The 13743-nt window shown below is 37.5% G+C and overlaps 1 protein-coding gene across 1 annotated transcript; it reads right to left on the reverse strand.

Moving 5' to 3' along the window:
* Positions 1-11129: 11129 nt before the first annotated feature.
* Positions 11130-12080, reverse strand: LOC134376786 (olfactory receptor 51F1-like). Its single transcript, XM_063095311.1, has one exon. It carries the CDS (start codon positions 12066-12068, stop codon positions 11130-11132), a length of 939 nt encoding a protein of 312 aa, XP_062951381.1. The 5' UTR covers positions 12069-12080.
* Positions 12081-13743: the final 1663 nt, after the last annotated feature.

The following is a 13743-nucleotide window of genomic DNA, read 5'->3' on the forward strand; positions in this document are numbered from 1 at the left end:
TTGTCTGACTGGGTGTTACATGAACAACAGTGTTGAACTGCTTGAGTAGTCAAGTCTGGTGAGTAATAAAACATTCAAGTGCAGCTAAGAGCACATCAGTGATCCTGGAAAAAATAGTTGAAGTCCAGTGTGAACATACTACAGTGGCCTGGGAATAATTGGAAAAGTAAGAAAGTAAGAAGTGGAGCAAGAGTGTATTTCATATCTAGAAACTTGTCAGGGAGGAAAATAGTACATGAGTAAAGAAGGCTATAGGTGACTGAAATAATTTGGCAAGAGGGGAGACCTAGAGAAATGGATAAATTTATAAAATGAAGATAAAGATACAGAAAGTAGTGAGAGATTGAAAATAAAAAACAGGTGGGATTAACTGATATATAAAAACCATTATGAAAGTAGTAGGTGATTGAATGTGGAGCATGATCGAAATTAATTAACAAAACGATGAGGATCATTATTTCCACTGACAGCAGAGAGTAAGTGGCAAATGGCAGGTTGGTGGAGGCTTATGTGAAAGAATTGTCACCAGTGAAGGATTAGAGGAAATTTACTGCTGTTTGGGAAGTATGAAGTGATGGCGGCTTGTTTGAGGATAAGGTACAGGTTCTCAGTGGGCAGAGAATGAGACAGGCAGTTGACTGAATTCACACAGAAGTGTGATAAAGCCTTGTTCAACTCAAATTCTAAAAAAAATTTTTAAAGTGATAAATGTATATTTTTAAAGTTAGTTCTAGAAAGCCTAAAATGAAATACTAGCAATATTAGTTATTACAAAGTTAGAATTATAAAATAAAGATTTCTAAAATACTAGGAGGCAGAGTATGAAGCTTACTTAAGAGAGTAAACACTTATACTAAATACACATATTATCGTTCCCTTTTTGCTAGTTTTATGTAGTTTCTTTTTAATCTCTAGTTTCCTGGGCTTCAATTCAACCTCAGAAAAACCATTAAATGTTTAACTGTACATTATTAGAGGTTATATATGCATGTTATATGGTTACCTGAGGACATGGCGAACACCAGCGTTACGTGACTTTTCCGTAAGCCTGTCTGAGGACTTGTGAATGGGCAACAATCAAAGCACCAAGTCAACACAATAAACAGGTCTCTCTACCTTCTTACCAGCTTCATGTGGAAAGAGGAGCCTCCTCTCTTTGCTAGCAGACAGAGAACACACTATAGCTCTGGAGCCATGGACTTTATAGTAAAGTGGGATTGAGCTTTGGGATCATTGGTAAAGTGTGGCTCTCCCAGGGACATAGACAGAGAAAAAACAAAATTCCTCTCTCTCCATCTATAAAAATGGCACATCAGGGCTGTGCAATCTCAGAAGGGTTTTAGCTACTAACTCAAGTGACCAGTGGTCCACAGGGACATTAAATACAAAGCAAAAGAAACAAAATTGTGCATACAATTGGAATGTTTAGACATTGTTCTAGAAACTTGGATTATCGTCTCAGGATTACCAGTATGCTGAGGAGATCAGAAAACAAACCACTGTTCACTAGAATAACTATGGTGACAATGAAGAGAGAAAAAGATGTGTACCCTATTCTCCAGGCCCCTATGCCTACATTATCACATTGTCCCATAGCGAGGATGGTATGTCCATTCTTGAATGAAACTCTGTACAGCCACTCACAAGCTTTCCCCCTAGAAATGGGTCAGCTCCTGGTATATTAATTGGGCTGCATTATTTCAATGGCTGGGGTCACCATGGGTAGATGATGTGTTGTCACGTGCATGTGTTCTTGCTCTGTTACTGTTTTCCTGCAGCAGTAAGTTCAAGCATGTGGATGGACTCTTTGGGGAGTTTGTCCGTTGTTGTCAATGTGAACAGTTAAGCAATGGATGCAGACTATTTTACAGCCTAGCAATTCTAGGTTCATAAAAATGGAGAAGACCCACAACCAGACATTGTGTGTCTCCTTTGTAGAGAAGCTCCACATTGGCATAGAGAGTCTTATGTTTGCTTAAATATCAATAAAACCGGTAATATGTTCCTCCTTAGGAATTTATCTTTGATTTCTATTTGGATTTTATTCCTATGCTTGCTTGGCTGAGAAGTCTTAAGAGCAGAAAGTGTGGGTTGTTCAGTTCATTCATTTTAATTCTTGTAACAGTTTGACTACTACAGTGGAAGATAGAATCCATTATTCTTATAGCGCTTAACCTTTTCAGTATCTGCTCTCTACTTCTCTGCCTCAGAAGTTTTCTCTGGTTTTAGAGGAGTTTATTAGATTTGTTCAGGTATGACTTGGTAATACAAGGGAGTAATGACCCCAAGGATTAACTCTTCATCACTGAAAGCAGAAGTGAATAAATAGTGTGTTTGATTCACCATTTTCCAAAGGGAAAATTCTCAGGTTATTTATTCAGTTACTCAAATGGTCTCACAAAGACTGAAATGCAGGTCTCCAGAGTGGTTACCCTCTCGTTAATGCATGCTTTCATTGCTTTTATTATTTTTCTTTTCAGACTGCTTTTCTCCATTGCCTCACTTGTGCTTCCTGAGATAACCTTAAAATAAATGCCCTTTATTAAGGAGTTGGGTATCTTTTTTTTGTGGACGATTTAATGCAGGTGAGTCAGTCAAAGAGAATTTTAGTGTTTCTACAAGGCAACAATTTGCAATAATCTTATGTGAGTGTATTTCATGCGTGATTAAAATTTAATTTGAGAAAACTAAGAATAGTCACTCCGATGACAAAGGAGAAATATAGAATCAAGACAGGTGAGGGGGACCTAGAAAACTGTTGTTACAATTAATTAAGAACGTTTTGTATCATGGATATAGGTCCTGATGTGGTGCTGGAGAGAAGAAAGCACATCGAAGATATGTTTAGGATGAAGGAAAGGGCCAAGCCATCAATTTCAAACACCTCATGTGTCTGTGGATCAAGATGGCTGGCTAGAGGTGCCCAGCTCTCTTCTCTGTCACCAAGACAGACCAGGAAACAAACATATAACCACATATTGAATAGTGTCTAAGAGAGAACACGGGTATTCAGTAAAGAAGTGAGGAAGCCCCTCTGAGGCACTGAGACTTGGAGTGACAGTATAGAAAGGGAAGTGAAGTGCCCAAGCTGATTCTGGAGAGATCTGTGTCAGGAGGGATTCCTACTTTGGAGAAAAAGTAAGTGGGAAATCCGCAATAGTCTACTTCCCCAGCAGAGACACCTGAAATCTTAGCTACAGGCAGGCTCATAACCCTTGAAGGCCATGGTCCCAGTATAGGGAGTTGTTTGGAGCCCATGCAACTGCGTTATTTTAGAGAAGGGATTCACATTGAGTCCTCCCTATCCCCTAGTGCCATATCATTTCACTATTTTGAGATTATAGCCAACACTATAGTGCATCCTTCCCTGGGGCTCAATAGCTCTGGTATTTCTACATTCCTGGGGAACTGCATACATTCCACCAAACTCACCCATGGAGCTGTAGTATCGCAACACTGACTGGACCTAGTGGTGCATCTGACCCAAGCACTCTAACCCATGCAGTGTCCTGCACTCCAGGGGTTAGGCAATCCAGCAGAGTGGGGAGAATACCCCAAAACAAAAGGTGGCAAAGCTCACAGTCTCCAGAGCCCGAGAGTCAATCACTTGCAGACCTCTGCTGCCACCAGACCCAGCTGCCTCAACAGACTGTTAGGTAGGCAGTGAACACACTCTCAAGAGCCTGAGAGCTTATCACAAGTGAACCTCTGAGGTAAGCAGCCCCGTTCACTGCAGTAGAGTGCCAGGGAACAGACACACAGGGTCTCCAGAGCCTGAGAGCCATCATTAATAGCCCACTGCTGCCACTCACCTCACCTACTCTAACAAAGAACCAGGTAAGTTCCCTTGAAATTCTCCCAGAGGCCAAGGTCCTACCTGCAACTCTCACACCTGTGCTCAGGGTCATCTGCTCTAGTGGAGGAGCTGCCATGTACCCTAGAATCTCTCCCAGGCCTGAGATTCTGCCTGCCACCCTACCTCCCAAACCATATCCATTCCAGCAGAGCCCCTGAGTGCCTCTCTTGGGGGTTCAAGGTTCTATGTACAGCCCTGATTACCTATCCCAGGGACACCCACTTAGGTGAAGAACTATCTAGTGTCCCAGAACCTCTCTCAAGAGACTAAGGTACCACCCATTCCCTCTGCCACTTGCCCACTCAAGCAAAGAAGCAGCAAATTAGCTCATCACCTCTTCCATGGCCCCTAAATTCTACCTGCTGCCCTGAATTTTTGCCCTGTTTGCCCACTCCAGTGGAGGAGCTGCTGAGTATCTTAACACCTCTGAGGGTGCTGAGGTCTAACACTGAGCCCTGACAAACCACCCAGAGTGGCCCACTTCAGCAGAGGAGCTGCTGAGCATTCCAACTTCTCTCCCCGAGGATCAAGTTCATGCTTGCCTCCCAGGCATCCCTGCCCTCTTCAGCAGAAGAGATGCCAAGCACTCAAGCACCTCTACTGGGGACCTGAGATCTCAAATGTGGCCTTGGTGACATGACGCCGGGCTGTCCTCTCCAGCAGAGAAGTTTCCAATTGCCTCTGCTACTGTTCCAGGGACCCAAGGTTCCACCCATGGCCCCAGCAACTCAACCCATGGTCATCCACTCCAGAGAAGTGACTGAATACCCCAGCACTTGTCTTGGGGGTGTAAGGTCTGCTTAAAGCCATAGTGACTCTGCCTACTCCAGCTGAGGAGCTGCTGAACTCCTAAACACCCCTCCTAATAGCCCAAGATTTCACTTGTCCCCCTAGTAGCTCTGCCCACTCTAGCAGAAGATCAACTGAACTCTCAAGCACCTTCTTGGAAGCCTGTGTTTCAGTCTTCCCAGGGTCTGATACCTCTGGAAGCTCTATCCATGTGGCTGAATGAGCTGTCAAATGTCTGCATACACCCTCAAAGGGTCCAAGATTTTGCCTGCCCAGCTACCCTGCCCCAAAGCAAGCTGTGTCACAATCTCCAAATCACCTGCTTACTAGGACACTGAGGTACTTTTAGACAAATGTAACGTTAAGTAAAGCAAAAGAAATCACATAGAGACTACACTTCTGCATCCACCCATAACCAGAGCCCAAACACACTATACAACACAAGAAAAAAAATACAGCTACAAGAAAAAAAATCTTTCCTTACAGAAGCTACTCTATAAAACTAGAAGAAACGACTGCTCCACCAGTTGTAGAGACATCAGCATAGGGATGTAAGAAATGTGAGAAAGCAAGCAAACATAAGAACCCCAAAGCAATACAATAATTTTCCAGTAATAGAACTCAAAGAGAAGGAAATCTATGATGTGTGAAAAGGAATTAAAAAATAATCATCTTAAGGAAACTGAGTGAGACACAGGAGAATACAGATACACAATTCAACAAAACCAGGAAAATAGTTCATGATGTGAATGAGAAATTCTATAAAGAGAAAGATATCACAAAAAAGAACCAAGAAGTAATCTTAGAACTAAATAATTCATTACATAATATAAATATTCAACTGAGAGCTTCCACAATAGACTAGAAGAAGCAGAAGAAAGAATTTGTAAACTTGAAGACAGGTCTTTTGAAATAATCCAGTTGGCTAAAAAAAAAAAAAAAAAAAAGAAAAGATAGAAAATAAAAATAAGAATTAAAAACATTAAGAAAGCCTATGAGACTTACGGAACAACTGGGAGCAAACAAATATGCAAATTATGTACATTCCCAAAGGAGTAAATAAGAAAAAAAGCATTGAAAACCTATTTAATAAAACAATAGGTGAAAAGATTCCAAGTATTCAGGGAATATGGCCATCCAGATTCAAAAAGCTCAAAGATCCCTAAATTGATTCAATCTGAAAAAGTCTGCTCTGATTCCCATTATAGTCAAACTGTCAAGTAAAATACAAAAAGAGTTCAAAAAACAGCAAGAGAAAAGTGGCAAGTCACAGATAAGGGCACTCTGATTAACCTAACAGCCTTTTCTCAGCAGAAATCTTACAGTCCAGAAGAGAATGAAATAATATGCTCACAGCATAAGAAAAAAAAAAAAAAACCCACAAACCAAGAACCAAAAACCAAAAACCAAACCAAACAAAAACCATTGCCAGCCAAGAATACTAACCCTAGCAAAGCTATCCTTTGGAAATAAAGGAGAAATAGTGTTTCTCCAGATAAGCAAAAATTGAGGGAATTTACCACCACCAGACTAGTCTTACAATGAAACATTAAAGGAGTTCTCTATATAGAAGTGAAAGAATGAGAACTACCATGATCAAAACACACATAAAAGAATAAAACTCACTTTTAGAACAGATATGCAAATGACAAAGAAAAATAAATCATATCTTATTAGTATGGAATATATCAAATAACATAGATAAACAATAAAAGAAGAAGATGGAAAAAAACCATATACAAAATAACCAAAAAGCAATTAACAAACTGATGGGTGTAAGTCCACATCTTTTAAGAACAACTTGGATGTAAATGAATTAAATTCTCCATTTAAAAAATGTAGACTGGCTGAATGGACTAAAAAAACAAGACCCAACAATATGCTGTCTAGAAGAAACTCACTTTACTTGTAAAGATGCATATAGACTGAAAGCAAAGGGATGAAGAAAGATATTCCACGCAAATGGAAAGCAAAAACAGGCAGGAGTATCTACAGTTATACTGGATAAATACACTTTCAGTTAAAAAATATCAAAAAAGATAAGGAAGTTCATTATATAAAAATAAAAAGATCAATTCAACAAAAGTATATAACAATTGTAGATATGCATACACTCAATAATGGAGCACGCAGATATATAAAGCAAATATTATTAGGGCTAAAGGAGGAGATAGAGCCCAGTAGAATAATAGTTGGAAATGTCACATTCCACTCAGAATTGAAAACATCATTTAGGCAGAAAGGTAACAAAGAAACAGTATACCTAAACATTACTACAGACCTAATGGACCTAACAGACATTTACAAAATATTTCAGGCTACAGATGCAGATCACTCATTTTTCTTGTCAGCACATGGAACATTCCTCAGGATAGACCACATGTTAAGCCACAACACAGCCTCAGCAACTGAAAAACCAAAAAATCTTGAAATAACTTAAGGATCTTTTCAGAACACAAAGAATAAAACTAGAAATCCATACAAAAGAAACTTTGGAAACTGTGCAAACACATGGAAATTAAACCACATGATCCTGAACAATTTATGGATCAATGAAAAAATTAAGAAGACAATAAAAAAACTTCTTGAAATAAATGAAAATACAAATAGAACTTACCAAAAGCTATCAAAGACTGCAACAACAGTATTAAGAGGGAAGTCTGTAGCAATAAATACTTATATCAAAAAAAGAGAAAGATTTCAAATAAACAATGTACCATTGTTTATCGGGGAAGTAGAAAAGTAAGAACAAGCCAATCTTAAAATTAGTAGATGGGAAGAAATTATAAACATCTCAGTAGAACTAAATGAAACAGAGACCCAAAAAGCAGTACAAAAGATCAACAGATGAAAAACTTGATTTTTTGAAAAGCTAAACAAAATTTCAAACCATTAGCTCAACTAAGAAAAAAAGAGAGAACCAAATAAATTAATTAAGCAATAAAAAATAAACATTACAACTGATACCACAGAAAATTATTATATTATATATTACATAATATTTTTATATAGTATACCGCAAAAGTTTATTCCAAACCACTATATACCAATACATTGGAAAATACAGAGTAAATGAATAAATTCTTGGACACATATAACTCAACAAGACTCAACCAAGAAGAAATAGAAAACCTGAGAAGATAAATAACAAGTAACAAGATTGAATCAGTAATAAAGTCTCCCAACAAGGAAAACGTATGACTGGGTGACTTCATGACTGAACTCTACCAAACTTTAAAAGAACTAGTAGTAAATTCCTTTTAAAGTACTTCAATAAACTGAGGAGGAAATTATTATAAACTCATTCTTTGATACCAGCATTACCCAGATACAAAAATCAGAAAAGGGCAACAGAAAAAAAAAAAACCTATTGGCCAATATACCTGTTAAACATGGATGCAAAAATCCTGAACAAAATACTAGCAAACCAAATCCAACAATACATCAGAAAGATCATGTAACATGGTCAAACAAGATTTACTTAGAGATATAAGGATGGTTCAACATATGCAAATCAATAAATGTGATAGATCACATCGATAGAACGAAGGACAAAAACCATGTGATTATCTCAATACATGAAAGAAAAAGCATATGATAAAATTCAACATCTCTTCATGATAAAAAACTCAGCAAAGGAGGTATAGAAGGTATGTACCTCAACACAATAAAGGCCATATACGACCACACCAGTAAACATCCCATAAAATTACCAGATAAAAGTCTACAACATATAAAATTCAGGCAATTACTTTACACATAGCATTGTTGAAGCAAGAGATGCTCTTTGAACTACTAACACAAATCTTATAATGTAAATTCACCAGGAGGTAGCTGATGGATAGAGAAAACACAATACTTCTTACATTCTTCCACAGAGTTGCTTCCAAACTACTCTTCACCATGTACCTTTGGAAACCCTTTCAATTCAAATGTCAACACAAGTTTGAGGTAAAATTTTGCTTTTGTATTATCAACAATCACACCATTAAGTGCATTATTTTAAAATTGTTTGCCCATGTTGATGATTCATACATTGGATATTAAACTTCTGGAGTACAGAGGAATATGTTTTACTGCTCTTTTAAGTTCTATTTTTTTGCTACAAGTCCAAACATAATGTACACCTGCAGTCACTGGTGTGCTTCTAACCTGAATTATAAACAAAACAAAACAAAAAGTCCTTATTTGTAATGTTTGCCAATTCCAATGGTGTGGATATTTTCATTACAAGTGATTTCAAGATACAAATAAGACAGCATTGAACTCAGAGCTGGAAAGAGACGCACACATCTTGCAAACTGGTGTGTGTTGGCTCCAGCACGTTGCTGCGTCCGGTGTTTGTGGGAAACATGGAATGTGCCTCCCATCTCTCACCACTTTTCCAGTGGTAATAAAATTGATACAACTCCCTTCAGGTTTTCATTGCCACTTACTTCTCAATTTTCTCTACTATTTTATGAAACCGAGTTTTTAAGCTTCTGCCTGTTTCTTGAATCAATATAGTTACCAGACGTCCCCTCTCAGGAACCAATCATTTAGGATCTCACTCTCTATAGCTGTATAAAGGATGAGAACCATAAATTCTTTAGCTTGATTCTTTGGCTGGTTAAGGGAGCCACATAGGTCCTTCATGGCATTTGTGAAATCTCTGAAAGTTTATGGAAAATAATGTGTGTGTGTTTATTTGTGTTGAAGGATTCATGCCTTCATTAGATTTCTAAGGGACCATTGTGCAGAACAAAGTTAAGAACCTCTGCCAAACTTTCTTGCATTCTCCTCCATGACCTTTTCTAGCTCTCCAAAGTTTGCATAATCTGTAACGAATTTGCAAATGTGCCTAATCCCTGAAGCTTTTCTTTGGACTGTCAAACAGTGACTTCCATGCCATGACATAATCTTCTATCTTCTGTGTTATGAATTATCCATGAGGAAATCAAGATAAAGTAGGTATATTTTAAGAAGGCTACCACAGCTTTTTGAGACCTGGCATGGATTCACAGAGATTCAAGTCTTACTTTTGATCCCATAACATTTCTACTGGATGCTGTTGGCAGAGAAAGTAATCCAGTGTTGAAAATCATGGCATTTGAGATACAGTAAACCTGCACTGTAATCTCAATCCTGTGCTACGTTAGTTGTACAACCTTCGGTGAACTAAATATCTTTACACTTAATATCTTTACTGGCAAAACATAATTAATAATATGGTATATTTCATTAGACCGTTTTTAAGAAAATATGTCTTAAAAGCAATTAGTTAACACCAAGCATGAAACAGAGTCAATAAATGATAGCTGCTACTAGCATTGTTTTTAGTATTTACATGTTTTTACTTTTCTGTTTCTCTTATTTTTATTTATTTTTTAATTTGTTTATTTTTAATTTTTTATTTTATCAATATACAATGTTGTTGATTTTCATGTCCCTTTACCGATTCCTCCCTCTCCCTCTTTCTCCCCCCTCCTACCCATCAACGTCATATCTGTTCACTTGTCTTAACAAGTTCAAGGAATTGTGATTGTTGTGCCTTTTTCCCTCTCCCCCTGTTGGTTTGTGTATTTATTTATTTATTTTTATCTCCCACAAATAAGTGAGTACATGTGGTATTTCTCTTCTCGTGCCTGACTTATTTCACTTTTTTTTTTTTTTTTTTTTTTTTAATTTTATTTTGTCGATATACATTGTAGCTGATTAATGCTCCCCATCACCAAAACCTCCCTCCCTTCTCCCTCCCCCCCTCCCCCCCAACCATGTCCTTTCTGTTTGTTTGTTGTATCAACTTCAAATAATTGTGGTTGTTATATCTTCTTCCCCCCCCCCGGTTTGTGTGTGTATGTGTGTATGTGTGTGTGTGAATTTATATATTAATTTTTAGCTCCCACCAATAAGTGAGAACATGTGGTATTTCTCTTTCTGTGCCTGACTTGTTTCACTTAATATAATTTTTTCTAAGTCCATCCATGTTGCTGCACATGGTAGTATTTCATTCCCTTATTAAACTGTAAAATGCTTGAGGTGACATATCACACTTAAATTTTAAGATTGAAAACAGAGTTTGCCCTCAGTGTCAGCAGGTTCTGCATTCATGGATTAAGCAACCATGGATCAAAAATATTCAGAAAAAAATTTAAAAATAACATAGCAAAAATAAAAATAATACCAATACACAAAAACACAGTATAACAACTATTTAAATACTATTTAGATTGTACTACGCATCATAAGTAATCAAGAGATGAATTAAAGAATAATGGAGGATATGTATTGGTTGTATACAGATAATATGCCATTTTATATGAGAGACTTAAGCATATGTGGATTCGGTATCTGTGAGGGTTCTTGAAGACACCGAAGGAAAACTGCACAAAAATATTTGCTAAATGTTTCTGAATAGATTTAAAATATGATAAAAAAGATATCCAATAGGCAGTAACCAACCAGGGTTGCTTGGTGAAAGACACTTTAAACTTAATAATTTCGTTTACTTTGTGATGAGTAGACTGAGTATAGCTTTGCGGATCTGTTTTGTTTTCACACTATAGATGATGGGGTTGAGCACAGGGGGCAAAAGCAGGTACACGTTGGCCATCATTGAATGGACCACTTTGGGGGCTGAGCGGCCATAGCGATGCACCAAAGACAGGCTCATCATAGGGATGTAGAAAATAGCAACTGCTCCAATGTGGGAGACACAGGTGCTAAAGACCTTGTGCCGTTCTTCAGTGGAGGCAATACCAAGGACAGAATGAATAATCAAGATATAAGACAGAACGATGCATGGTGTATCTATTCCTGTGGTCAGGATGAGATCAATTAACCCAAAGATGCTGTTAGCTCGAATGTCTGAGCATGCTAATTTAATCACATCTGCATGGTAACAGTAGGAGTGGAAAAGTACATTCATTCTACAGAAATGGAGAGGCTTAAGGAGCAAGAGTAGTGGTACTATTAATACTACACTATGTAGGGTTATTAGGAGACCCATCTGAATGATTCTGGAATTAGTGAGAATGGTAGTATACCTCAGAGGGTCACAGATTGCCACATAGCGGTCAAAAGCCATAGCCACCAGCACTCCGGATTCCATGAAAGTGAATCCATGAAGAAAAAACATCTGGATAATGCAGGTATCTAGGCTGATTTCATGTGCATCAAGCCAGAGGATACCTAACGTTGTTGGCATTGTAGAAAGAGTCAAGCCCAGGTCAGAAGCTGACAGCATGGAGAGGAAATAGTACATGGGCTCATGGAGACCCTGCTGGGTAATGATGACAAACAGGATGATGCTGTTCCCAGAGAGAGCAATGGCATAAAGAGAGCAGAAGGGAATGGAGATCCAGGCATGGACAGCCTCTAGGCCAGGAATGCTGGTCAACAAGAAGGTCGGAAGTGTAGATGTAACGTTGGCTAGGAGTTCCATGCCGCCCTGTGTTTGTAGCTCTGCACAATGCTCACAACCTGCAGAAATAAAAAATTACATTGTTATAGAAAAGCATTTAGATAAATTATTATTTGGTTGGGAGAGTTATCCAAGGTCATAGATAAGGTCTTCATTGATGAGAAAACTCTAAATTAAGTTACAATATTTATCTACCATTCATAATCAGGGATATTTAGCAAATATGCAAATTTTTCAATCCTTAATTTCATGGAAAGGAGTTTCATATGATTTTACGTTTTAATGATAATTATTTTTAGATTTACAGAATTTTAAACTCCGTCAGATCATAAGATTATATGAATAAAGACTTAGTCAAGAAAAATCAGTGCATTCAGTTTTGAATATGTTGTGAGTAAAATGAGCAAGAGAAATCCACTTGATGGTACCTATGGGTCTGCAGAAATTACGTGAGCGTGAATCTCCAGCTGTGGATCTCCACATTTTGTCTGAAACATAGGTTTGGTCGTTATCATTTCATGTATCTCATTTTAATCAAACTTTGTTGTCAACAACCTCAGAGAATAGTTTTACAAGAGACAACCAATGAAGAAAGAACTCTCTAGAAGTTATGGGAAAAAACGAACTAAAAAAGATGAGACTGGTTTTACAGGAACCATAAAAACCAAGAGAGCATGGTGCCGTGACTAGACGTTACATGAATGCCAATGTTGAATTGCTTGAGTAGTCACATCTGGTAAGGATTAAAACATTCAAGTAGAGCTAAAAGCACATTAGTGATCCTGGAAAAAGCTGATGAAGTCCAGCAATGAAAGCTGAGATTCCGCTAAAGTGGCTTGGGGAATAAATGGAAAAGTAAGTAGTAGGGTATGGTGTATTTAATTTCTAGAACCCTGACAGTGAAGGCAAGTAGAGAAACAGCTCATTTCTTATGAAGGCATTAAGATGGTTGAAAGATTTTCGCAACATGAGAAAGACTTAGAGAAATGGATAAATTTATAAAATGAAGATAAAGATACAGAAAGTAGTGAGAGATTGAAAAGAAAAAACAAGTGGGATTAATTGATACATAAAAGCCCCTCTGAGAGTAGTAGGTGATTGAATATGGAGCATGATAGAAATTAACAAAAAGATGAAGATCATCCTTTCCACTGACAGCAGAGAGTACGTGGCAAATGGCAGGTTGGTGGAGACTTATGTGAAAGAATTGTCACCAGTGTCTACCTTTTGCTCTGTGAAGTATTAGGGGAAATTTACTGCTATTCAGGAAGTATGAAGTGACGGCGGCTTGTTTGAGGATAAGGTACAGGTTCTGAGTGGGCAGAGAATGAGACAGGCAGTTGACTGAATTCACACAGAAGTGTGATAAAGCCTTGTTCAACTCAAATTCTAAAAACAACTTTAATACATTTACATTTTAAAAATCAATTCTAGGTAGATATAAAAATCAAATAATAGCAATATCAGTTATTACAGTGTTGGTAATATAAAATAAAGATTTCTCAAATAGTATGCAGGGCAATTATGAGGCTTACTTAATGAGAGTAAATACTTATAATAAATATACATGTTTCCAGTCCCTTTTTCCTGGTTTTCCATAGTTTTTTTTTTAATCTCTAGTTTCCTGGGTTTCAATTCAATCTCAGAAAAACCATTAAATATTTAACTGTAATTTATTACAGGTTATATATGTGTG

The sequence above is a fragment of the Cynocephalus volans genome, chromosome 4, assembly GCF_027409185.1.
Source record: "Cynocephalus volans isolate mCynVol1 chromosome 4, mCynVol1.pri, whole genome shotgun sequence".
Lineage (NCBI taxonomy): Eukaryota > Metazoa > Chordata > Mammalia > Dermoptera > Cynocephalidae > Cynocephalus > Cynocephalus volans.

What these genes read in the sequence shown, in the direction of transcription:
- LOC134376786 (XM_063095311.1), bottom strand. Translation starts at nt 12,068, where the DNA reads ATGGAACTCCTAGCCAACGTTACATCTACACTTCCGACCTTCTTGTTG.